This window comes from Hemitrygon akajei, chromosome 10 (assembly GCF_048418815.1).
Source record: "Hemitrygon akajei chromosome 10, sHemAka1.3, whole genome shotgun sequence".
Taxonomy (NCBI): Eukaryota; Metazoa; Chordata; class Chondrichthyes; order Myliobatiformes; family Dasyatidae; genus Hemitrygon; species Hemitrygon akajei.
The window spans coordinates 56,474,612-56,502,214 of NC_133133.1; the positions used below are offsets into that span (position 1 = coordinate 56,474,612).

Consider the following 27,603-nt stretch of genomic DNA (forward strand, 5'->3'; position numbering starts at 1 on the left):
AGGTGCAAGTTATGTAAATCCTCAAAGGCCATAGAAGTTGAATCATTTCTGCACATCAAGTTGATTATTAGTAGATTGTAAAGGACAGTGCATAAGTAAAGCAAAATTAAATATTGTCTATTTTCCATTGACTTGCTTGCTTTCTTTATGACATCACCTCATTCTTTGCACATGCTATTAAATTAGTAATCTTGCTTCAAGAAAATTGCTGATCCAACAGTTTGAGTGTCCAGCTTCAAACATAGACAGATCACACAACTAAAGTAGTAAACAGGTTGCACCAATACAACTACTAAGAACTGGAGCAGGCAATGCAGACCTTGTTTATAATTCAGTATCCATACATTTTGAAGGAAAGCATTCCAAAGATTTTTTCAAGTTCTAAATAGCCTATCACCTATTCTAAGACATAGACACATGAGATTGTGCAAATGCTGAAAATCTTGACCAACACACACATACACAAACAATGGCAGAGAACACAGCAAATCAGGGAGCATCAATGGAAGGAAATATACAGTCAACATTTTGGATCAAGACCATTTACCGTAAGTCCATAGATAGAGAAAATAGACTATTTTTTTAAAAAAAATTTAATTGCCTTAGATTTCTTCTAAATTCCAATTAGTATATTTCAATCCTAGAAGTAACACGGAAGTACATGAAGCTTAGAAAAATAGAGGGCTATGCGCTAGGGAAAATTCTAGGCAGTTCTCTAGAGTAGGTTACATGTCTGCGCAACATTGTGGGCCGAAAAGCCTGTAATGTGCTGTTCTATGTTCTAATAATATTTAAATAGTGCATTTTATATAGCAAACACATCCCAAGGCACTAAACATGTATTTTATGCTGAAATGGAGATCTTATCTCAGATGACAAAAGGGTCAATTAAAGTGGTTTATAAGATGTCTTAAAAGATCAATGTTCTGAGAGGGAATTTCAGAAACTTAGGACTTCAGCTGAATAGTGGAACTATAGTCACACAAGAATTAAAATTACGGTAGTGCAAATATCTCTGAGGTTTGTAGAACCAGAATCAGTTTTATTATCACTGACATACTGTATGTCATGAAATTTCTGTTCTGTAGATTACATAAATAGGAAGGGGGTGAACCCAAAGAGTTTTAGAAACAGAAACATTGCTTGATTGGAGCCAATGTAAGTCAATGAACAGAGCAATAAATGACTGGGAATCATTGGAAGTTAAGACAATATCAACTCAGGATTTGAGAAATCATGTTTGCAGGAAGTAGAACAAGGGAGACCTAGACAATGTTGAGTTAATATAGCTAGAACAGAGTGAAGATTACGTAATCATGGATGAGAATTTTGGCAGCAGGTAAACTGTTTAAAGGCTGCAGTCAAACAATGCAACATTCTAGAGTTTTGGAAACAGAAACTCAACTCTGGTTTACATACAACACCAATTTACACATTTTCTAGTTCAGATTCAGCTGGTTCGCTGGGAAAGAGATTCTTCTTCTCCAGTTGTCCATCAGAATCCGATGATGACATCCACTCCTTTAACAGTGAGATCTTTGATGACTTTACAGTCCTATCCTGGACCCACAAGTTCTATTGCAGGTGGGACAGGTGTATGTGGTAGTGGTGGTGGTAGTGATGGCAACCATGGCTGCATTTTGCCTGGCTCTCTTCTACTGTCTTCTGGTTGTTCTTTCCATCTCCAGAATACGAACCACGTCCCTACACAGCAGTCGCCAAAAGAGATTAAGTCAGTGGTGAAAGAAAAGAATTAGTACTGTCAACTGAGAAAATGGCTTTGGGTCTCCTAATATTCAACAGCTTATCCAGTCCAACTCTTGGTCTTCTCATGTGGCTTAACCTCTAAGCCCAGTGGAACCATTTCTACTGACAGGAGAAGGGGCGAAGGTGGGTCCTGGCGCCTTAAAACCAGTGCTTCGGGTAGATGGAGCTCGTCAGCCTGGGAAGGAAGTCCATCTAAGAGAGGGAAAACTCTGATTTCAAACCTCCGCTGCCTTGCGGCCATACCCACTCATGGGAAAGGCTTCGGGAGTAAACCCTGAGGACAAATCCTGAGCTGGAGTCCCTAAAGGCTGTTCAACTTTGCTTTCAACCTTGCTCTGGCAACTCCTGCGACGACACCGGTGCCAAGCTGTATCAGCCCTTGCCCCTCCCTTGGACAACATCGGGGGTGTGGAGAGGGGAGATTTGCTGCTTGGGCAACAACCGGTCTTTCATACAACCTTGCCCAGGCCTGCACCCTGGAAAGAACACTCGCAAGACTTGCCAGGCGCAGATCCATGGTCTCGCGAGACTAACAGATGCCATCCAAATCCAGTCATAGATGTCAGGCAAACAGCTGACAACTTTAATTCGACACTCACATGCAAAGAAACTAGTAATGATTCTCAGGCCAAGACTGGAAGGGAAAAAAAGGATCCAAACCAGGGCAGCTCTAATACAGCTGGACAAAAGAGAAGAAATACAAGAACTGCAACCAATCAAAAGAAAAACTAGACAGACTGAGGCAAGGGAATGTATGTATCTCTCCTCAGAAACCTCTCAATCAAGGAATTGACATTTTGCCTTCTCTATGAGAAGTGTACCTATACATGAAGCACTCTGAGTGTGTTCTCACCCTAGCCCTATGCGAACTGAAGTGAGATATCATTACTCATACTCACATTTAAATTCACATCTTTACTTCCAAGACCTAGACCCAATGGTTTTTGGCAAAATCATTGAAGCAACTAGTTCTATTAATGCTGTAACAAAAATCTCAGAAAACTATTTACTGCTGTTCAAGGTATAACAGGTGTATGATTTTACAGAATTGCATAGGAACAGAAGAGTAATTTTAAAATACAGTACTTACTGTCAAGTTGTTATTGTTATAACAAAAATCCCATCATTTTCTGTGGAATTCTGCATGATATTACTGAACTTCAAAAGGTAAACTATATATTCTTTGTTGAAAAAGTCCCATCTTTATTGAATTGCACATTTCTGAAAGGGAATTGCTTCAGGTGTAATCACAGACCAACAGGATAGTTAGTGTTAGCAGAAAACACTCCATTCATGCACACAGCATTAGGAAATAATTTCTGATTTATTTTCAAATTAATATTAGTTTTTTTAATGAATGCAATGTGAAAGAAAGAGAGCTCAGCCCACAATAGCATTCAAATTCAGTGCTGGAGCATATAAAGTACATTGTTTAAGGTTTGCATTTTCATATAGAAAGTCATCAATTTTCCACAATTATTGTCTCCCACTAGTCAACAAGAATGCTGTTGTTTTGGAAACTTTAAAACAAGGCAATTACAAGTTATAGCACAAATCCACTATGCAAGATAAATCTGAGAAAACAATCTCAAAATTAAAAAAAATCCATTAAAACTAAACTTCTAAAGTACAACACTAGTGAACCCTCACAATTGCAATAACTTGCATTTATTTTGCACCAATTTAGGGAAAAACAATTCTTCAGAGAGTTGTAATTCAATTAAAACATAATTTGAGTAGTACATTGGCACAGCAGTTTGTGCTGAGGCCTTGCAATTCCATTAACCAAAGGTTTGATCTTCACCTTGGATGCCAACCATGTGCAGTTTGCACGTTCTCCCTGTATCTGCTTGGGTTTCCCTGCAGGTGCTTCATTTTCCTCCCATGCTCAAAGACATGCTGGTTGGTATTTAATTGGCTAATATAATTTACGTCTGTAGTGTATATGTGTAATAGAAGACAAATAGGAATTGACAGGGATGCGAGTGGCAAATGTGAATGCTGACGATGAGTCAGTGTGGAATTTGTAAGCTTGTTTCCGTGCTGTATGGCTTGATGATTCCAAGCGGCAAGCAAAAAGTTATCAGTTTTTTTTATTTATTCATTTTTTCCCAGGAAGTGGATGCTGTTGCCATGGCCAGTATTTATTTTCCATCATAATCACACTTAAGAAGATGGTGGTTAGCTAGCTCACTGAACCATTGTTCTCAGATTAAGGTACACTGACTGTGCTGCTGGATAAAGGGTTTCCAGCAGCAGTGAGGATGAGTGGTGATATATTTTCAAGTCAGGATGACTTGTGACTAACAGGGGAATATGTAGGTATTGGTATTCCATTCATTTGCTGTCTTGTTGGTAGAGGTCATATGTTTGAGATTTGATGTCAGAGTAGGCAGGAGTTTGCAGTGAAACGCAGTAGCCACAATATGCTATCAGTGGATGCAATGAATGGTTAGAATACAGAATGAAGTACCAAGCAGGTTTCATCCTACATGGTGTCACACTTCCTGAATGTTCTTGGACGTCCATTCATCTAGGCAAACAGAGCATTCTCCATCACACTCCTAATTGTGGAAAGACTTCAGGATGTCAAGAGGTGAGTCACACACTGAAAGATATCCAGCCTCTGATCTGATCTCAGAGACACAGTATTTATGTGGTTGATCTTTTTGATATTCTGCTCATCAGTGGAAGACACAACAATGGTAATGCATTGAACGGCAAGGGTAGGTAACTGGCCCTTGTGGTGTGACTGCTCATTGCTAGTGATCAGCCCATGCCGGAAGTTAGAAGTGGCCAGAGAGTGTGTGTTGGAAGCATATTCGCTGACAGCATTTAAGAAGTGTTTAACCAAACACTTCCATCACCAAGGCATAAAAGCCTTAGGCCAATTGCTGGAAAATAGGATTGATAAAGATGTGTATCACTGGTAGGTATCGATGTGGTGAGCCAAAGTGACTGTTTTCTGTGCTTTACCACTTGGACTCTAAGATTTATAATCATTTCTACTCATGACCTTAAAGAGATGGGTTTTAGGGAACTTCTTAAAGAGTGTGATGAAGAAATGCAAAAATAAAATTTAAAATATGTGATTAGGTGAGTAAAAGTGCATAGCCAGTGGCTTGAAAGAATGAGTGGACAGGCAGGCAAAAGATAGAAGATAACGCATTCAAGTCAGCAAAGTGGAAAATTCAGGGATTTGGAGGGTTGGTAGGTTTTCAGCAATAGAGGGCGGTAAGCTGTGAAGGGACTTAAAGAATTTTAAAGAAAAATGCTTACTACTTTTTTGTTATCAATGTCAAACTTCCAACTTAAAACTAATCCAAAATTTAGTCAGATCTCATTAACAGGGATGCTCAGAAACACACGTTGAGACCCTCAGTAGTAGAGCAACATTAAGGATGGCAATTGTATGGTGAAGGTCAACATGTAACCATTCCACAGCTTTAATAGGAAGAGTTATTATGATCCTGAATCATAGATAGTTTCCTTGCATTGATTAAAATATAATTAAGTAACCTAGTGGCAAAATTTGACAATTGTATCCAATTATCAAAACACACTGTGGTGTATCAATATAAATCAGAAACAACCCTTCATCAGATATAGTCCATTTGGCCACAGCAACAAATATTGTTGGCCTAAACTATGAAAATTATCAAACCTTTAATGAGTCGAAGATGAATTAAAATTCCAGTATAATTAATGGGAAAATTGAGCATCATCCCAAACAGTGAAGATGGGCTTTTTCTACTATCTTCAGTAACCAGAAATTGTATAGAATTGGTATTGAAAAACAATATCATCTCTCAACCATGCAATTAACCATCTCAATTACCTCAATGCTTAATAAGCAGACATCTGCACTTTCAGTTTTTGTTTGAGTTCAATGAAAATGCAGCCTAAAGAAATTTGAGATGGCATCCTCTTATGTTAAAAATTATTACTGTTAATATCTTAGGCATCCAATTCACTACTAAATTACTTTCCAAACAGCACAGCAATTATACATATTCTTGTACCTAGCAAACTGATAAATCTCTCATCACAGACTGTAAAATAAGTTAAGAGCTTTCAAATAGCCCATGTTTCTTTTTCTGAACTTTAAAATACAGCCGGTCAGGGAGAACAGCTACCATTGTGAAAATTCCCCTGGCCTGATATTGGGACAGGTCATATTGGGAAGGGGAAGGGAGTAAAAGGAGGATTCTGGTACCTTGTAACTTGATGGCAGCAGCAAGTTTCAGAAATGGCAAATATCTTGATGTGACAGCTTTGTCCCATTCCCTGAAATTTACTTCAAGTATAAACTGAGGAGGCAGCAGTCTGCTTACAAGGCATACCTTCTCTTCTGTGCTTAACATTTTTTTTAAAAAAAGGTACATTGCAAATCCCCAAAGTACTAAGCAAGGCCACTGCATCTTTAGAAATCCCACAACTTTTACTCTTATTGCATAAAGTAAAAATGTGACATAACTGGCAGTGGTGCTGTATTAACAAAGAAATAGGATCACATATGTATCAATGTTGTTATTTGCCACCACAGCAGTCACAAAAAGTTACACTGCTGATACTGACTACTTTTTAAATTTAGATTGGCTTCTGTTGTGTGTGTGTTTTTAGTGGGTTAAACACCTCTTTTACCCTGCATGATAAAATGGAATAGTCTCTGCAAGGTATTCAACAAGAATGATATAGTACAATCCAATTTTGTTTTTAAAAAGTCAACATTTTCCCGACCTCATTGTACTAAACTGCTTTACTCAAATTCAATCGGCCACCTGAACTTTTACTTTACGCAGTTTCTGGAAGTAAATTTTGCCCAAGCAGTAACAGGTAGACACAGTTGTCTCAAAGCAGAAGGTCCTTACTCCAGCATGCTATCTTCACTGAATCAGTAATTTCCACCAGATCTCCAGCCAGTTATTTGTTTATGGTGGTCTGGCGTGATACAGCCGGGTGTACTCTAACAATTTCTTCATATTTTGGTGGTGGATCGCTATATGGTGTAGTTGTCTCCTCCCCACTGCTTTCAACATGTCCAGTAACCTCTTCATATGAAGGCGGCGGGGTCGCATTGGACAGTCTAGAAGAGACAGATGCAGACTGTTCCTGTGTATACAAATTTCTGTTTGATGGATGCCCACTGGGCTCACTGCGATCTAAGGTAGGTCTGGTACCCTGCTCATGATGAGATGGGTCTGTCTGTGCATGTGACGTCTCCCGATGCACTAAAACCCGAGGGAGGCTTCGTGTCGTACGGCTTGTCAGGTACCTGCTCTGAGAGTACGTTGGCCGGCGTCGAGTTGCTTTTTGCAGCTGACACCTCCAGATCACAAAAAGTGCAATAACAATCAACAGTGCTACACCCAGGAGAGGGACAACAACATAGATTGCATCCGTGCGTTCTACACGCAGACCAGAGTTGTTGCTGGGAGTTGTGTACAGATTACTGCTATATCCCTTCCAGAACTCCATCTGTTTAAAGAGGGGAAAAAAATGAATATCTTAGAATCAGACTCAAGTTTCATCACTCAAATATTACAAATACTACTTACTTTATTAAAAATCCAGATAATCTCTCTCAGATAACATGCCAAATGTGATTAGACTTATTTGCATTGGTAAGCTTTTGAAATATAAATCAGAGTTATTAATACTGCAAGAAGACATTCCCCCCCACCCTAAAGGAAAATTAGTCAGTCTGTCACCCCAACTGAGGCTGCTGTAAATGTGATTTATTTTGTAGGAATAGTCAACAGAAGTTGCATGTGCCTTCCTCTATTAATAATCTTTTTTTAATGCAACTTCTCCCACACCTCAATATTTGGAACCACAATGAATAAAATATGTGCAATGAGTGGCTCAGAAGGTTAATCTCATCAGTGGCTGAGCAGCATGGATCAACAGCACCTTCAAGTTTGATCTCCTTGTCTGTTCTGATTAATAGGTCTTAATGTGGCAGGTGGAATGCTAAAATTAGTTTCAGCTAAGCTTTCGACTCTCGATAGGACATTCACTGACCCCTGCTGATTGTAAACAGAAACAGGGTTTGTAGCAACGGTCCAGAAATTGCATGATCTACAAACGTTTTAACTTCAGACTTGCATGCAAAGAATCTTCAGATAACTGAGTGCATCAGGCAACACAAGGTCTAAATACCTTCAGGAAAAAGGGAAATGAGAACAAGGGAAATAAAAACAAAAGTTTACCATGTGGCCAGGACAGTAGTGTAGCAGAATTTGGAGTTCAATTCCCACAGCTGTCTGTAAGGAACTTGAATGTCCTCCTTATGACACTTGGGTTTCCTCAGGATGCCCCAATTTTCTCACACATTCCAAAGATATACAGATTAGGTAGGTAGATACTTTATATTGATCCCACAGTAAATTAGTGTCACAGTAGCGCACATATATACAAATATTAGAAGAGGTGCAATAAAGAATTAAAGTAAATTACTTTAAGAATAAGGCTAGTTAGTTATGGGTATACTATGAAGGTGCCAGAAGTATGGCGATACCTGCAGGCTGCTCCCAGCACATCCTCAGAGTGTGTTGGTCATTGATATAAGTGATACATTTCATTGCCTATACACATGACAATGCTTATCCAAATCTGTTTTAATGTTAACAATGTCAGCACATGAACCACAAAGTTGTGGGGCATGTCACACTGTAGATGTTTGAACATAAAAATATCATGTGATATTCCAATGTACTATTGAAGTGCAGAAACTTTCTGATCAGAATTTTTATTTATTCCAGTTGTTTTTTTGAACCTGAGTATCACTGCCAAGGTCAACATTCATTGCCCATCAAAATTTCCCTTCAGAAGATGGTAATGAATACCTTCTTAAACAGTTGCAGTCTTTCTAGTTAAGTTACTTACATAATGCATTTGGGGAGGGATTTCAGGGCACAATGAAGGAATGGTAATTTCACAGTGAGATATTCTGTGACATTAAGGGAAATCTGCAGGTGTGGGGTTTCCATGCACCTGTTGCTTGTTTTTCTTGATTGCAGAGGCCATGGGTTGAAAAATGCTATTACAGTAGCCCAGGCATGCAAGTGCAGTGTATTTTGTAAATTGTGCATATTGTTGCCACTGCATGCCAATCATGGAGAGAATTCATGGATCAATATAAGTTACAAAAAATAGACAGTGCAGAAGGGGAATAGTGAGGTTCTGTTCATGAACCATTCAGAAATCTGATGGCAGAGGGGAGAAGCTGTCCTAAAATGGTGAGTATGGGGCTTCAGGCTCCTGCAGTTCTTCCTGCTGGTATTAATGAGAAGAGGGCATGTCCTGTTTGGTGATGATCCTTAATGATGAAGGCGTCCTTTATAGTGGGAGGGGTTATGCTTGTGATGAAGCTAGCTGAGTCTACAACCCACTGGCAGCTTCTTTCCATCTTGCATATTAGAGCCTCCATTCCAGGTGGGAAAATAACCAGAACGTTCTCCACCATACGTGTACAGAAATATGTTACAATCTTTGGTGACATATCAATCTCCTCAAACTCCTAATGAAGGAGGGCACACCTTCTTTGTGATTGCATCAATACGCCGCACCTAGGATAGATCCTCCAAGATGACACCCAGACACTTTAAGCTGCTCTCCTCTTCCTTTGCTGACCGTTCAATGAGAACTGGTGTGTGTTTAGCTGACTTCCCCTTCCTGAAGTCCACAATCAATTCCTTGGTCTCACTAATGTTGAGTGCAAGGACATTGTTGCAATACCACTCAACAGCTGATTTATCTCACTTCTGTATACCACCTCATTGCCATCTGAGATTCTGCCAAAAATTGTCATTGGTGAATTTATAAAATGGTGTTTGAACTGTGTCTAACCACACATTCATGAGTTTAAAGAGAACAGAGCAGTGAGTTAAACATACATCCCTGAGGTGTGCCTGTGTTGATTATCACCAATCTGTAATGTGGTCTCCTGATGAGGAAGCCAAGGATACAGTTGCATAGAGTGATACAGATGCCCAGGTTCTTAAGTTTGTTGACTAGTAGTGAGGGAATGATAATGTTGATAGGGCTGTAGTCTATCAACAGCAGCCCTACAGCTGTTGACCTGGTGCTCCAAAGCAGAATGGAGAACCAGAGAGATTGTGTAGGAATCTGACTGAGATATCAAAAATAGGCTGCTTTCTCCTGTATGGTGTTTAGTTTCTTCATTGTTGTCAAAGCTGTAGTCATCTAGGCAAGTAAGAAGTATTCCATCACACTCCTTACTTATGCCTTGTAGGTAAAATGCTATAGTTTGTCAGGAGTGAGTCATTTGCTGCAAAATACTTAAACTTGGCAGTAATGCCCAGAGGACAAGTAAAAGGATATTCACCTCTATCAGTCTGTATTAACTAACATTTATGTGAAAAGAATACTCAATTTGAATTTTATTAAAAGGTTATTTTTTGCCAAAAATCAATATTTACAAATACGATATCTTTGCACATTTATAGTTTTGGTTCTATTCACAATCTCATTCCTTCATTCTTTCATTTGTTTTTGCACCAAACTGTACTAACACCGCTCCCTTCAAACTTATTAATAGATCCTAAAGTCTGTTTGTGACATGCCCATCACTGGCCAGCATATTCCTACCAACTCCCATATAAGCCAAAGTCTTTGGCATCAATGGCTCTGACATTACCCAGACTCTGCTACCCAACAGTCAGTGGATGAGTGATACCAGGCTCTATTCACTGAATGATGTTAACATTTATAAATCTTCGGCTGATGGAGCCAAAAACCCTACGCGCTCTGTATCTGCATCCAAAATGTCCTCATCTATCAAGGAGACCTTCCAGGCCTACATATAGGGCTATTAGGTTCTCAGCTCTTGGCCGAAGAGGAACAAATAAATTCATCGTCCTTTTCAGGAAAGCAACACAAAAGGAAACTTGTCAAATATCTAAATTGGGTCAGAAGGGATTAAAATTTGGAGTTATGCAAACATAGGTCAACTTATTGGTGCACATGGCTTATGTCACCACCCTCAATCCATCCTATTCACCCTTCCAGCTGTTTGGAATTGAAATTGTGCACATCTCTCTGGTATTAAAAATAAGGTAAGTGGTGGAGGAAACCAGAGAATTAAATACTAGATATCAAGACTCTGCATTTCCTTGTTTATTCCTTGCACTGTCCGCATTAGAAAGCAGAAAAGGAAATGTGATTGTGCATGATTGTGAAATATCAATGTGCCAGTGAGGTAGAGGGTGACAACCTTTTGTGTACTAGTCACAAAAGATGTATGCATGCACAGATCTTAGAGGGAACATCACTCCTGAACCTAAATGGGATTCAGCTCACTAAACTAGACACAGAACAACATCTTGCTACTTTTATAGTATAAAACTACAGTCAAAACACAATTAAAAATCTTTTTTTTTCATGCAGGCACTGCCAACCATGTGTACATGTCACTGAGCCTCCGATTAGTCCTCTTAGTCGCAGTAAGTGTGTGACTAGTCCATTTAAATATCTAGTCAATGGTGACCCTTGGAATGCCAGTGTTAGGGGACTCCGATGTTAATGCAAAACTCAAGGCCCTATTCAGTCATCTCTGATAGAATAGTTCTCATATCAACCACTGCAATGGTTGCAAGATCAAGGTCATTAAATCAAGAACTCATTCGCTCAAATCAAGAAACAGGTAGTGAATTGTTTAACTGCTCTCAAGGTATTTTCCTGAAACAAAATGTTGCAGAAAGATTGATTCTGTAACAAGCCAAACCCTATCCTTAGCCGAATTTCTGACCTACATCCTTTAATAACCACTTCAAAAAAATCCAAAGTGTTTCTTAGGCATGTCCTATCCTGTATAAATGCACTTCACTTCTTGTAGTAATGAAAAGTTTCCAGAGATATTCAGTCACAATATCCTTAATTATTTATTCCAGTAATAACCCGATAACATCTAGTATTTATTCTCTGGTTTCCTCCACCACTTACCTTATTTTTAATACCAGAGGGATGTGCACAATTTCAATTCCAAATCAGCATTTCCTGAATTAATTTGCACATCCTTGAATTATATTTAACATTCCAATGCTCTCATCTACTTCCTCTAAAACTTTGAGATTGAAACCATCTGGTCTAGGGGATACATTTCTTTAGTATAATTATTTTCTGAGGCCCTTCATCCGATTTAAAATCACCTCGAGAGGCATCTACCTAGACAGTAAATAATTCCACACAGTAATTATTTAAATAACATACCTTGTCAAAATTGCAAATGTCACTCCACTCTTCAAGAAGGAAGCCAGAAGAAAGGAAATTATAGGCCAGTTAGCCTGAGCTCAGCAGTTGGGAAGATGTTAGAGTCAATTGTTAAGGATGTGGTCTCAGGGTACTTGGAGACCTTAAGGGGAAATCCTGCCTGACAAATCTGTTGGAATTCTTTGAGGAAATAACAAACAAGATAGACAACGGGGGGGGGGGGGGGGGAGATAATAAATAGGTGGATGTTGTGACCTTAGATTTTCAAAAGATCTTTGACAAGGTGCACACACAAGGCTGCTTAACAAAATAAGAGCCCATGGTACTACAATAAAGATATGAGCATGATTAGAAGATTCGCTGATTGGCAGGAGACAGCAAAAAGTGGGAATAAAGGGCATTTTCTGGTTGGCGAATGGTGACTAGTGGTGTTCCACAGGGTTGCTTCCTGAACGTTATATATCAATTATGTGCATAATGGAATTGATGGCTTCATGGTCAAGTTTGTGAATGATATGAAGATAGGTGGAAAGGCAGGTAGTGTTGAGGAAACAAGGAAGCTGCAGTAGGCCTTTGACAGATTAGGAGAATGGGTAAATAAGTGTCAGATGGAATAGTGTCAGGCAGAATACCATCATGTACTTTAGTAGAAGAAATGAAAGAGTTTTCTAATTGGGCAGGAAATTCAAAAATCCAAGGCACAAAGGGACTTAGGAGTCCGTGTGCAGGATTGCCTAAAGGTTAACTGGCAAGTTGAGTCGGTGGTGAGGAAGGCAAATACAATGTTAGCATTCATTTCAAGAGGACAAGAATATAAAAGTAAGGATTAAAGCTGAGAATTTAAAAGGGCACTGGTAAGGCAGCACTTGGAGTATTGTGAGCAGGTTTGTGCTCCTCATCTAAGAAAGGATGTACTGGCATTGGAGAGGCTTCAGAGGAGGTTCACGAGAATAATTCTTGCAATAAAAGGGTTATTGTATGAGGAGTATTTGGTGGCTCTGGACCTGTACTCTCTGGAATTTAGAAGAATAAGGAGGGGGATCTCACTGAAACCTATCGATGTTGAAAAGGCATGGATCAAATTCACTATAGGAAACATCCTCTCCACGTGGGGGAGTTTAAGACTATAGCACACAGCCTCAGAATATAGGGACATCCATTTGGAATGGAGATGAGGAGGAATTTCTTTAGCCAGAGAGTGGTGAATCTGTGGAATTCGTTGCCACAGGCAACTGTGGAGGCCAAGTTTGTATGTATATTTAAGGCAGAGGTTGACAGATTCTTGATGGGTCAGGGCAGGAAAGGTTACATGGAGAAGCTAGGAGAATGGGGTTGAGAGGGAAAATGGAACAGCCATGATAAAATGGCGGAGCACACTCGATAGGCCGAATAGCCTAATTCTGCTCTTATGCTTTATACTTAATTTATAATAATCAGTGTTAATAGTTGTTAGGAGGGGGGCAACTTTTTCCTACTATCTTTGTGATCAGTTTTATGATAAATTTGCTATCCTTGTAGGTTTCTTTTTTCATTTCCCATCTGCATTTATAACTACACAAATGTTTCCTTTTAATTTTCCTTGTATCCTTCTGCATCACTAGAATTAGTACAGACTTTAATCTATCTGAAAAAAGGAAGTGCAATGCACATTTTGAAACCAGTTTCTAGTTTTACATTCCTACATTTGTTCATACCCCTACTTGCAATAAATAAAAACATTGACTTAGAAGTTGTTCTGTTTCTGTTAGCTTGATCATGTATGGAAGGCAGCAGCTGTGTATTTTGTGGTGGAAAAGAGAGGGATGCAAATGGTGGGTTTCAGGAGATTGTGCAAATGGATAGAGTAGTTGTATAAACAAGGATAAACCTTCTGTTGAAAAGGATCAAGGACAAAAGGGTCTGGTCCAATCATCAGAGACGTAGGGATCAAGTCTAATCATCAGGGATAAGGAACAAAATCACTTTGTCGGAATGATGGCTAGGAATAGGTTTATGTTAGCATTTGTTAATGGAGCAACACATGGATAGGGGACATTTGGATTCAAGGGGTGGTAAAAAATTTATAAAGAGACTTAGCTGTAGGGAGTTCCTCTGCCATATTTCACTTCTAAAGACACAGTCAGACTGGTCTCCTGTAGATCACAAAGAATCTAGCCCTCATTCTTCTTTTGACTCACTTTCTAACAGTGCCCACTTACAAATGAATTTAAATGAATTGCCTTTGAAATGTGAATTGCTCAACATTTGGTACTGTTTTGCATGCCCAGAAATGTCTACGTGCAAGATGTACCAGAACACAAAGGACTCACCCAGAACAAATTTAGCATCAGTTGCAGGTTGTGTTATATGACTAAGACATAGGAGCAGAATTAGACCATTTGGCTCTGCCATTCAATTATGGTTGATATATTTTCCCCCTCAATCCCATTCACCCCATCCCCTTTGATACCCTTACAAATCAAGAACTTATCAAACTCCACTTTAAATATGCGTAATGACTTGGCCTCCACAGCAGTCTGTGCAATGAATTCCACAGATGCAACACCCTCGGGCTAAAGAAATTCCTCCTCATCTCTGTTCCAAAGGGATGTCCTTCTATTCTGAGTCTGTGCATTCTGGTCCTATGTTCTCCCACTTTTGGAAATATCCTATCCATGTTTAATTTATCTAGACCTTTTAATATTCCGTAGCTTTCAATGAGATATCCCCCTCATTTTTTTAAAAAAAATTCTAGTGAATACAAGTATTACTCCTCGCTTTAATATTCTAATTCTCTTGAAATGAATGTTAACATTACATTGGCCGTTCTTCCTACCAAATCAACCTGCAAGTTAACCTTTAGCAAATACTGCACCATGACTCCCAAGTCCCTTTGCAGCCCAGATTTCTGAACTTGCTCCCTGTTCAGAAACTATTTTCTAAATGAGTGCAAATTCAGAAATCAGAGGTGCTGTTTTCTATGCCTTTATTCCTTCTATCAAGGTGCATGACCATACATTTCCCTATGCTGCATTCCATCTACCACTTCTTTGACCATTCTCCCAACCTTCCAAATCCTTTTGCCGACTCCCTTCTTCCTCAACACTACCTGCCACTCCTCCTATCTTTGTATCATCTGCCAATTTGACCACAAAGCCATCAATTCCATTATCCAGGTCATTAAAAGAGAATGTGAAAAGTGATAATCCTACCATCGACCCCTGCATCAACCACTGGTCACCAGGAGACAAACCAGAAAAGGCCCCCTTAATTATCCCTTTCATTTTCATTCTTTGTCTTCTGCCAGTCAGCCAATCTTGTATCCATGTTACTATCTTTCCTGTAATACCATGTACCTTGTTTTGCAGCCTCACGTGCAGCACTTTATCAAAGGCCTTCTGAAAATCCAAGTGAACAATCTCACTGTCTCCTTTGTCTATCCTACCTGTTGTTTCCTCAAAGAATTCCAACAGATTTGTCAGACAAGATTTACCCTTAAGGCAGAGGTTCCCAACCTTTTTTTATGCCATGGACCAATGCATTCAGCAAGGGGCCAGTGAACCCCAGGCTGGGAACCCCTGCCTTAAGGAAATCATATGGTTTCAACCTATTTTATCATGTGTCTCCAAGTACCCCAAAACCACTTTCCTAATAATGGACATCTTGCCAACCACATAAGTCAGGCTACCTGGCCTATAATTTACTGTTTTTTGCTTCCCTTATTAAAGAGTGGAGTTACGTGTGGATTCAACTTAGCTCCTGCACTTAGTAACACCTAGTTTATATTTCTGCACTGTCTATAGAGAAGATAAGGAATAGTGGTGAAATAACTTCAGTGTTGAGAGAGAATATAATGATAGTTAAGCAGAGTAGACTTTGTGGATGCAATTAAATAGGACTTTAGAGCACAGGTAGTTTATTGACCCCCATGGTAAAAACTAGGAATTAGTAAAATGCATAACTACAAGGAACTCCAGGCGCAGATCCATGGTCTCTCGAGACCGACGGATGCCACCACCACCACAAGGAACTGACAAGAAACAAAAGGGCAGAGTTTTAATTTTTATACTAAACAAATTGGTAATAAATTTCTTAATATTTCCATAATGGTTTTCCATGGAAATAATGTAAGGCTCCTTGAACTCTCACTCTGACTGACCTGTTATTTTAAAAATTAATAGCTTTATATGTTGTTACATAGAAGATTTACATGAAATAGCCTTTGATATATCTAGTATCTTTAGAACTCTACAGTAAGTCATGTATCATTAGACAAAATCTGGCTAACTACTCTTGAAAAATTATACTTATTGGCTCTGGAACATATTTCAATAAATCACTCTGTGCATCTGCAATGAGTTTTAATGCAAAATTAGGTGGTATATTTCTGTCTAAACCAATATATCCAAGTAAAATTAGAACCATTGTGGAATCTTCCAAAAGCTCATGATTGACATTTAATCATGTTGGAAGTATTAATAACAAGTACACAATAAGTTAGAATACAATACATTTTATGTAGGCTTCATTCTCAAAGTAGTTAAAACTCTCACTGTTTTTTCTTTATCCTCAAACACTTCGTTTGCCTCTTCATAGACACAAATTTCCTCCATACATTCCCGCTCAATACTGCCTTGCCGAATCTCTTCTAGAAAACCATTTGCTCTTGGAAACCGCTTCAGAATGGAGTTGGCTTCTTTGGATGTAAGAAACACTACAGGGGCAACAGAAAAATTAAGACCTTGATGGTACACTTAAGACCTTTAATAAAATTATTATAATACCTGGAGAAATACAAAGGGTAATTTACAGCAATGAGCAAGTTCAAATTAATGGATTCAGATGCCAGAACAGTGATATGATCAAAACTGCTAAGTCTTGTAGACATTTATCAATGATCAATCAGTTCATTAAGCTCGTCATTTATCAATACACCATGTCCTTCTGTCTTTAAAAGTCAACTCTGCACTGACCAGAATTGGGAAAATAAGTGCACAGATCTAGTATTAACCAGGGATGAAACATACTGCTTGGATCTAGGATTAACCTTGATTTCAGATATTCCAATGACCTCACAGCAACCATGAAATAGAAAATATTTCTGAATTATATTCAGTTTGAGAGAGTGACCTTTTAAAGATCCCAACTAAGTCTATTAAAATAAGCAAAAGGTGATTGCTTAGTGACTGAATGAAACAGAGTACTGAAGAGTGTAGAGTTGGTCAATTACTATCTAAAACAGAAAATAATCACTATTTTCGTCATGAGTCTTCAGGGTTACAGCAAACCAGCAAGGTCACATTTTTGTTTAAAAAAAAAAGTGCAAACATTCAGTATTTCTGTAAAATAATACCATAGATATTGAACTGTCTTTCGGGCTGTGGTGATTATCCCAGGGTTTAGAATCAATATAATGGCTCCCTGAAGGATGAATCCCAAATTCAGGATGAAGGATGGTTTCTCCATGGGAAGGGAAACGATCAATATCTGCATAAACCCACACATCATGACAGTAACTTGTTTGGATTAGGACAATCCAAAATCAGTTGCATTATGGAAAATTATTATTATGATATCCAAGTTCAGAAAATGATGGATTTTTAATTTTATTTTCAACCCAAAATATTGAAAGTTATAATCATGTTACTTGCTTATAGGTACAGTGTGGAACACAGGCCCTTTCAGCCTGCCGAGTCTCAACACCTAGCAAACCAGTTATTTATGATCATACGACCCAAGAGCAGAATTGGGCTATTCAGCCCATCTAGTCTTCTCCGCCACATCATGGCTAATCCCGAATCACAATCAACCCCATACACCTGCCTTCTTGCCATATCTTTTGATGCCCTGACCAATCAGGAAACGATCAACTTCCCTTTAATTATACCCACAGACTTGGCTTCCATTGCAGTCTATGGCAGAGCATTCCATGGTTTACTACTCTGACTAAAAAAAATGCTTCCACACCTCTGGTCTAAAAGGTTGCCCCTTAATTTTGAGGCTGTGCCCTCTAGTTCTGGATACCCCCACCAGAAGAAACATACTCTCCACATCCACCCCATCTAGTCTTTTAATGAGATCCTCCTGCATTCTTCTAAATTCCACTGAATTTACAATCACGTTACTTGTTTATAGGTACAGTGCGGAACAGGCCCTTTTCCAGGCTCAAAGCTGACACAAGCTCCTCATATGTTAACCTCTTCATTCCCAGAATCATCCTCATGAACCTCCTCCGGACTCTCTCCAATGACAACACATCTTAAGGGGCCCAAAACTGTTGACAGTACTCCAAGTGCAACCTGACTATGTCTTATAAAGTCTCAGCATTATCTCCTTGCTTTTACATTCTAATCCCCTTGAAATAAATGCCAACATTGCATCTTTACCATGGACTCAACCTGTAAATTAACCTTCTGGGAGTCTTGCACGAGGACTCCCAAGTCCCTCTGAACCTCTGATGTTTGAATTTTCTCCCTATTTAGATAATAGTCTGCACCAAAATGCATTATCATACATTTACCACTGTATTCCACCTACTTTTTTTTTGCCCATTTTTTCAATTTGTCCAAGTCCTGCTGCAATCGCAATGCTTCCTCAGCACTACCTACCCCTCAACCTATCTTCGTAACATCCACAAACTTTACCACAAAGCCATCAATTCCATTATCTAAATCAATGACAAACAATGTGAAAAGTAGCGGTCCCAATACTGATCCCCGAGGAACACCACGAGTCACTGGCAGCCTACCAGAAAAGGCCCCTTTTATTTCCACTCACTGCCTGTCAACCATTCCTCTATCCATTCCAGTATCTTTTCTGTAATGCCATAGGTCCATTATCAACTCTCACCTCCCTTTTACTCTTTACATAAATGAAAAAAACTTATAGCATCCTGCTTTATATTATCGGCTAGTTTGCCCTCATATTTCATCTTTTCCCTTCTTATAGCTTTTTTTAGTTGCCTTTTGTTTGGATTATAAAAGTTTCCCAATCATCCAACTTCCCACTCACATTTGCTACCTTATATGCCCTTTCCTTGGCTTTTATGCAGTGCTTAACTTCACTTGTCAGCCACAGTTGCCTACCCGTTATTTGATAACAACTACTTCTGTGGGGCATATCAATCCTGCACCTTGTGAACAACTCCCAGAAACTTCAGCCACGTCTGCTCTGCCGTCATCCTCACCAGTATCCTCCTCTACTGCACCTGGGCAAGCTCCTCTCTCATGCCTCTAATTCCTTTTATCCATTGCAATACTGATACATGTGACTTCTCCCTCTCAAATTGCAGTATGAATTCAATCATATTCTGATCACTGTCTCCTTAGGGATCCTTTACGTTAAGGCCCCTGATAAGATCTGGGTTACTACACAACACCCAATTTAAGATAGCCTTTCCCCGAGTAGGCTCAAGCACAAGCTGCCCTAAAAAGCCATCTCACAGGCATTCAAATTCCCTCTCTTGCAATCTGACACTAACCTGATTTTCCCAATCCCCTTACATATTGAAGTCCCCCATTACAATTGTGACATTACCCTTATTACATGCCTTTTCAAACTTCCTTTGCAATCTCAACCCCACATTTTGGCTACTATTTGGAGGCCTACATACGATTCCCATAATGGGTTTTTTTTAAAGCCTTGCAGTTCCCTAACTCTGCCCACAAAGATTCAGCATTCTGTGACTGTGTCACCCCTTTCTAAAGATGTAATTCTATTTCTTACCAAGTGTGGTAAACTATGTATACCTGTCTGGACACGCCCCTCTGCTGACTGCTCCTGTGGCTCCTCCCACAGACCCATGTATAAAGGCGATTGGGGCACTGCTCCTCCCTCAGTCTCTGAGATGTCATGGTCCCTTTTGCTGCTAATAAAAGCCTATCGTTCACTTCCTGTCTCCAAGAGTTATTGATGGTGCATCACCAACAGGAGCGCCATCACCACCTATACCTTCCTGCCTGTCCTTTCAATACAAAGTATATCCTTTGATATTAAGCTCCTAACTATGGCCTTCTTTCAGCCCTACTCAGTCATGCCCACAACATCATACAGACCAATCCCCAATTGCGCCACGAGTATGTCTACCTTATTCTGAATGCTATATGCATTTAAATATAACCATTCATGTTGTGTTAGAACAGAGAACAATACAGGCCCTTCAGCCCATGATATTGTACTTTTAACCTATTTCATGATCAATCTAACCCTTCCCTCCTATAGAGCCAATAATGCACCATATTTCTTTCGTCTATGTGCTTATCTAAAATCTCCCTAATATATCAGCCTCTACTACCAACCCCAGCAATGCATTCCAGGCACTTAATACTCTGTGTAAAACAACTACCTCTGACATCTCCCCTAAACTTTCCTCCACTCACCTTGAAAGAAAGTCCTCTGATATAAGATATTTTCAGCCTGGAGGGAAAAAAAAAGGTGCTGGCTGACTATCTGTGCCTCTTATAATCTTATACATCCCTATCAAGTCACCTCACATCCTCCTTCATTCTAAAGAGAAAACACCTAACTTGATCAACCTTTCCTCATAAAATGTGTCCTCCAATCCAGAGAGCATCCTGGTAAATTTCCACACCCTTCTTATAATGAGGCAATCAGAAATGTAAATTGCCTCTTACAGAATTCACAAATCCTTATTCAAAATTTGAGATTGAGAAACAGAATAAAAGTCATTTTCATGAAGTGTATAAAAATACATTTTTTAGCTCGCATCTCTTGATACTTTGCACCATGGAAATTCTAGGGACTGTATTTCTCCTGGAACACACCCCCCACCCCTCCCCCCCCAAGAAATTCAGGCATTGCCTATTAAGATAATGCTGCAACTCTCTTTCTCTCGTGAGATTCATATTCAGTATATTGTCTTAAAATCAACCTGTAAGGAAACATGCAATGGTTATCAATCCTTCAAAGAAATCTTGTAAAGTTGAGACAATACAGTTCTTTGGAAGAAGCAATCTTAAAAGTACATTAATACAGTGATCAAAAAAGTATTTACTCACTTCTTGCACGCCTGGAGAAGTTCTCCTCTGGGTAGAACACATATGCCTGTCAATAAGACAAAACTTATTATTTTTCCCTTAGCCTACTTACCACCATTGAAATGAAAGACTTGCTCCAACTATGCATTTACAGTACATTACATGCAGAGGGAACAAATCTTCCAAAAGTGACCCACACTGGAGGATGCGTATATAATTAAAAGCTGGAGCATATACTGACAGGGAGAGAACAATGGCAATGGTCTACTAAAACTCAGTCACCCTTCCTGCTTCAGCCGTCAAGGGGAAAAATGCTAATTCATCAACACTACAGAGATGTTTGTCACCTCATTTATAACTAGGCAAGATAGAAATAAGGAAGAAGCTAAAGTATTATCCTATATAAAGCCATTTAAATGAACAAGGGGCTCAAAATAAAATTAAATGGATCACAAAATGTTTTTTTTAAAAATCACAATGAGCATTACATCAGTTCCAACCAGAGGGCTGACAATCTAAACATAGAAAATATTCATAATTTCCTGATGCTACAGCAAATTAATAAATTGCCAATTACTTTCAAACTGTAACAGTATGGCATGAGTACGGTCATGGGTGGCTAACATTCTAGAAAGCATTCAGCACCACCAATTAAAGATGAATCCCAAGGATCTTACACGTACTGCTATATGCCTAGACTGTCTCAAAACAAGATACCAATCCATATTTCAATTCAATATTCTTCCAAAAACATTTCATCTTAACATCCAAAACTTCCACCACCTCCAACGGGATCCCACCGCCAAGCACACCTTTCCCTCCCCCCTCCCCAACTTCCTGCTTTTCGCAGGGATTGCTCCCTACGCGACTCCCTTGTCCACATGTCCCTCCCCATCAATCCCCCTCCTGGCACTTATCCTTGCAAGCAAAACAAGTGCTACACCTGCCCCTATACCTCCTCACTCACTATCATCCAGGTGAGGCGACACTTCACCTGAGTCTATTAGGGTAATTTACTGTGTTTGGTACTCCCAGTGTGGCCTCCTGTGCATCGATGAGACCTGACATAGATTGTGAGACTGCTTTATGGAGCATCTACGCTCCATCGGCCAGAACAAGTGGGATCTCCCGGTGGCCATCTATTTTAATTCCACTTCCCAGTCTGATATGTCCATCCATGATCTCCTCCACTGTTGTGATGAATCCACACTTAGGTTGGAGGAACAACACCTTATATTCCGTTTGGGTAGCCTCCAACCTGATGGCACAAACATAGATTTCTTAAACTTCCGGTAATGCCCCCCCCCCAAACTCCCTCCCCCCTTCTGCATTTCCCATCCCCTTTTCACTCTTTGACCTCATCTCACCAATCAACTTCCCAGCTCTTTACTTCATCCCTCCCCCTCCAGGTTTCACCCGTCACCTGGTGGTCACCTCCCTCCCCCCCCCCCCCCCCCCACCACCTTTTAAATCTACTCCTCAGATTTTTTTCCTCCACACCTGCCGAAGGGTTTCGGCCCAAAACAAAGACTGTACTTCTTTCCATAGATGCTGCCTGGCCAACCAAGTTCCTCCAGCATTTTGTGTGTGTTGCTAATCTTAACATCATTCTCACTAACTCAGGTATGAAAGAAACACACTGGCTCAAAGTAAAAACATCAACCCAACTTCCAGATATTGATCAGTGAACATAATGATGCATTTGGTTATGACCACACACCTACTGAAAATTCACAGGACTAGAAATCTTAATGGTGTGATGTATTGCTGAGTTCATCTACGATAGTGTCAAAGCAACTCAAATGCAGTCAACAATGCCCTTCCCTACTGGGAAATCTACAAAGCCATGAGGGAAGATTAAATGAATTCCCTCTACGTGGGCAGAGAGTGACTTCCCAATGCAACAATCTGCAGCAAACAATGAAAGACATAGGCGTTCCATACACAACTTAGATAAACAGAGAAGTGCAAAACCTAATAGCCAATAGGACCTTAATAGGTGCTGAAAGCGTCATTTTGGTTCTGTTGTAAGATTGTAGTTTGTTACATACTTGTATTGGAACTTGTTTATTGAAATTGAGTCATTTCATGCATTGTTCTTTGCAGAGGCACATGAAGGAGTAGACCTCACTGAACACTCTTGTTGCACAAGCTTTTTGGTGAGGACCATTCTTCCCCTCCCTATTTCAGCAAGTTGCCCTACTGTGTGGAAAGTCATTCTCTTTCTCATTATCATATTGCAATCCCATGGGGTTGGTATCCAAAATAAAGAATGTCTGGGAATAAGAAAGCTTAGCTGACACTAGTAAGATATAGAAAGACAGAGAATCCTTCCTTTGCTAATACCCCTCTGTGTACACTTAATAAATTGCAATGAGATCCACGAACATTCAACAGCAAATTCCCCAACAAATACTTCATTTATCAATTAGCAAAGATATAGTGACTTTTAAATACAAAAGTGGAATTGTGATGTGTCCTACTTCTAAATTGTAGAGCTTCTATCCCTGTTGATCATATTGCAAGAGTTTAGTCATTGAAGCCCCAGTTACAGTGCCTATAAAAAGTATTCACCCCCTTGGAAGTATTTATGTTTTATTGTTTTACAACACCGAATCACAGTGGATTTGACTTTTTTGACACTGATCGATAGAAAAAGACTCTTCTGTGTCAAAGTGAAAACAGATCTCTACAAAGTGATCTAAATTAATTACAAATATACAGTGGCATGCAAAAGTTTGGGCACCCCTGGTCAAAATTTCTGTTACTGTGAATAGCTAAGCGAGTAAAAGATGAGCTGATTTCCAACGGCATGAAGTTAAAGATGACACATTTCTTTAATATTTTAAGCAAGATTACATTTTTATTTCCATCTTCAAAACAAAAAAGGGCCCGAAGCAAAAGTTTGGGCACCCTGCATGGTCAGTACTTAGTAACACCCCCTTTGGCAAGTATCACAGCTTGTAAACGCTTTCTGTAGCCAGCTAAGATTCTTTCAATTCTTGTTTGGGGGATTTTCACCCATTCTTCCTTGCAAAAGGCTTCTAGTTCTGTGAGATTCTTGGGCGTCTTGCATGCACTGCTCTTTTGAGGTCTATCCACTGATTTTCGATTATGTTTAGGTCCGGGGACTGTGAGGGCCATGGCAAAACCTTCAGCTCGCGCCTCTTGAGGTAGTCAATTGTGGATTTTGAAGTGTGTTTAAAATCATTATCCTGTTGTAGAAGCCATCCTCTTTTCATCTTCAGCTTTTTTTTAAAAAAAAAGTGTGATGTTTGCTTCCAGAATTTGCTGGTTAATTGAATTCATTCTTTCCTCTACCAGTGAAATGTTCCACATGCCACTGGCTGCAACACAAGCCTAAAGTATGATCGATTCACCCCCGTGCTTAACAGTTGGAGAGGTGTTCTTTTCATGAAATTCTGCACCCTTTTTTCCTCCAAACATACCTTTGCTCATTGCAGACAAAAAGTTCAATTTTAACTTCATCAGTCCACAGGACCTGTTTCCAAAATGCATCAGGCTTATTTAGATGTTCCTTTACAAACTTCTGGCGCTGAATTTTGTGGTGAGGACGCAGCAAAGGTTTTCTTCTGATGACTCTTCCGTGAAGGTCATATTTGTGCAGGTGTCACTGCACAGTAGAACAGTGCACCACCACTCCAGAGTCTGTTAAATTTTCCTGAAGGTCTTTTGCAGTCAAAAGGGGGTTTTGATTTGCCTTTCTAGCAATCCTACGAGCAGTTCTCTCAGAAAGTTTCCTTGGTCTTCCAGACCTCAACTTGACCTCCACCGTTCCTGTTAACTGCCATTTCTTAATTACATTACGAACGGAGGAAACGGCTACCTGAAAACACTTTGCCATCTTCTTATAGCCTTCTCCTGCTTTGTGGGTATCATTTATTTTAATTTTCAGAGTGCTAGGCAGTTGCTTAGAGGAGCCCATGGCTGCTGATTGCTGGGACAAGGTTTGAGGAGTAAGGGTATTTGTAAAGCTTTGAAATTTGCATCACCTGCCCTTTCCTAATGATAACTGTGAACAAGCCATAGCCTTAACAAGCTAATTAAGGTCTGAGACCTTGGCAAAAGTTAACTGAGATCTCAAATCTCTTGGGATGCCCAAACTTTTGCATGGTTCTCCTTTCCTTCCCCCCCCCCCCCCCCACTTAAAATTGTACAGAACAAAAATAATAAACTAATCTTGCTTAAAATGTTGAAAAGAATGTTCCATCTTTAACTTTATGACTTTTGGAGATCAGTTCATCTTTTACTCACTTAACTATTCACAGTAACAGAAATTTTGACCAGGGGTGCCCAAACTTTTGCACGTCACTGTTTAACAGAAAATAATTGATTGCATAAGCATTCACCCCCTTTAATATGACATATAAAATCATCACTAGTGCAGCCAATTGGCTTTAGAAGTCATATAATTACTTAACTGGAGATCTATTTTTGGAGACCTGTGCACAGTCAAGGTGTTGCAATTGATTGCAGTAAAAATACCCCTGTATCTGGAAGGGTCCAACTACTGGTGTGTCAGTATCCTGGCAAAAACTACACCAAGAAGACAAAAGAACACTCCAAGCAACTCCACGAATAGGTTATTGAAAAGCACAAGTCAGGAGATGAACACAAGAACATTTCTAAGTCACTGAATATCCTTTGGAGTACAGTAGAGTCAATTATCAAGAAATGGAAAGAATATGGCACAGCTGTAAATCAGCCTAAAGTAGACTATTCTCAAAAAAACTGAATGGCCATGCAAGAAGGAGACCAGTGAGGGAGGCCACTAAGAGACCTGTGACAACTCTGGAGGAGTTACAAGCTTCAGTGGCTGAGATGGGAGAGACTGTGCACACAACTGGTGCTTTACCAGTCGTAGCTTTATGAGAGAGTGGCTAAGAGAAAGCCACTATTGAAAAAAATTCACATGAAATCTCACTTAGAGTTTGACAGAAGGCATGTGGGAGACTCTGAAGTCAGTTGGAAGAAGGTTCTAGTGAAAGCAAAATTGAGCTTTTTGGCCATCAGATTAAATGCTGTGACTGGCGTGAGCCAAACACTGCACATCATCAAAAGCACACCATCTGTACCATGAAGCATGGTAGTGGCTGCGTCATGCTGTAGGGATGCTTCATTGCAGCAGGCACTAGAAGACATGTGAAGGTAAGGTAGAGGGTAAAATAAATGTAACAAAGTACAGGGAAATCCTGGAGGAAAACCTGAAGCAGTCTGCAAGAGAACTGCACCTTGGGAGAAGATTTGTTTTCCAGCAATAAAGTGACCTCAAGCATAAAGCCAAAGCTACACAGGAATGGCTTAAAAACAAAGTTAATGTCCTGGAGTGGCCAAGTCAGAGTCCAGACGTCAATCTAACAGAGAATTTGTAGCTGGACTTAAAAAGGCTGTTCACGCACGATCCCCATGCAATCTGACAGAATTTGAGCAGTTTTGTAAAGAAGAAAGGGGAAAGGTTGTAGTGTCCTATAAGACCTATCCACACTGACTCAAGGCTGTAGTTACTGCCAAAGGTGCATCTACTACATACTGACTTGAAGGGGGTGAAAACTTAGGCAAAAATTATTTTGTGTTTTATATTTGTAATTAATTTAGATCACTTTGTAGAGATCTGTTTCACTTTGACATAAGAGTCTGTTCTGTTGATCAGTGTCAAAAATAGCCAAATTAAATCCACTGTGATTCAATGTTGTAAAACAATAAACATGAAAACTTCGGAGGGGGGGGGGTGAATGATTTTTATAAGTACCGTAGCAGCAGCAGAGTCATGATCTACATACCCTACACACATACAGCATTCAGGATTGTTGCATACAATACTATCTTTTCCCATATGCCAGTCGGCACAATTCACATTTCACACCTCAGGCACCACAGTCTAACTTTATGGCTTGAGATTGTCATCACTAGCTTTTCAAGTGCCCCTGGAAGAAGTGATGTGCAGATCAACTCCTCTCTTACTGATCATTCAGTTGAACACCCACTGAAAATATGCAGATTTAATGTTAACACTGTCATTTTGGAGCTCACACACACAACTTCTCATATCCCCTGCAAAACAACAACATTTACAACACTCCAGTCTGCTGCTCACTGTTACTTATGGGAGGTAACTATCCACTTCAAAGACACTTAAACACATAATGCAGCATGCTTCCCATGCTGAAAAATACAGCAAATTTAAGTAGTAATCTTAAAAGGCACATGTTACTGGCCAATTAATTTATTCAGGTTGTTTCTCAAAAGCACCTGATGCTTACTATAGTTGTTACAGCTATCAAAATTGACAGGCTAGTTTCCATACATACAAGTTTTCTCCATGAATGGCTGTGGAAATTGGTATTCCCTGGAATACGGCAATACTGGAAGATGATCTAAGAGAATACAATGCAAAATAAACTGAGGAAAGAGAGAATAATAGCTCTCAGTAGGAGGACAAATGCAACAGAGTTTATACGATAATTCTCCTACCTGAAACTTGGCAAAAATAATGAATAAGAATAGTTCAAACCATTTTGCTGCTGCAGCTACACTAGCAGGAGAATAGGGTAAGAATTTGTTTTATTTTCTTGCCAGCAGCAGACAGGGACAGTAGGGGATTTGCTGC

General features: G+C 39.6%; 1 protein-coding gene across 3 annotated transcripts in view; it reads right to left on the reverse strand.

The window, feature by feature from the left end:
* Positions 1 to 2,946: 2,946 nt before the first annotated feature.
* The window catches only part of LOC140734430 (transmembrane gamma-carboxyglutamic acid protein 3), a 43,390-nt gene continuing 18,733 nt past the window's right edge, over positions 2,947 to 27,603 (reverse strand). For all 3 annotated transcript variants that reach the window (XM_073058351.1, XM_073058354.1, XM_073058352.1), the window contains exons 2-4: positions 20,997 to 21,042; positions 16,533 to 16,693; positions 2,947 to 7,245 (exon numbers count right to left, since the gene is read on the reverse strand). In XM_073058351.1, the coding sequence (XP_072914452.1) occupies positions 6,691 to 7,245; positions 16,533 to 16,693; position 20,997 (717 nt within the window). In that variant the 5' untranslated portion in view covers positions 20,998 to 21,042 and the 3' untranslated portion in view covers positions 2,947 to 6,690. The remainder of the gene's footprint in view (positions 7,246 to 16,532; positions 16,694 to 20,996; positions 21,043 to 27,603) is intronic.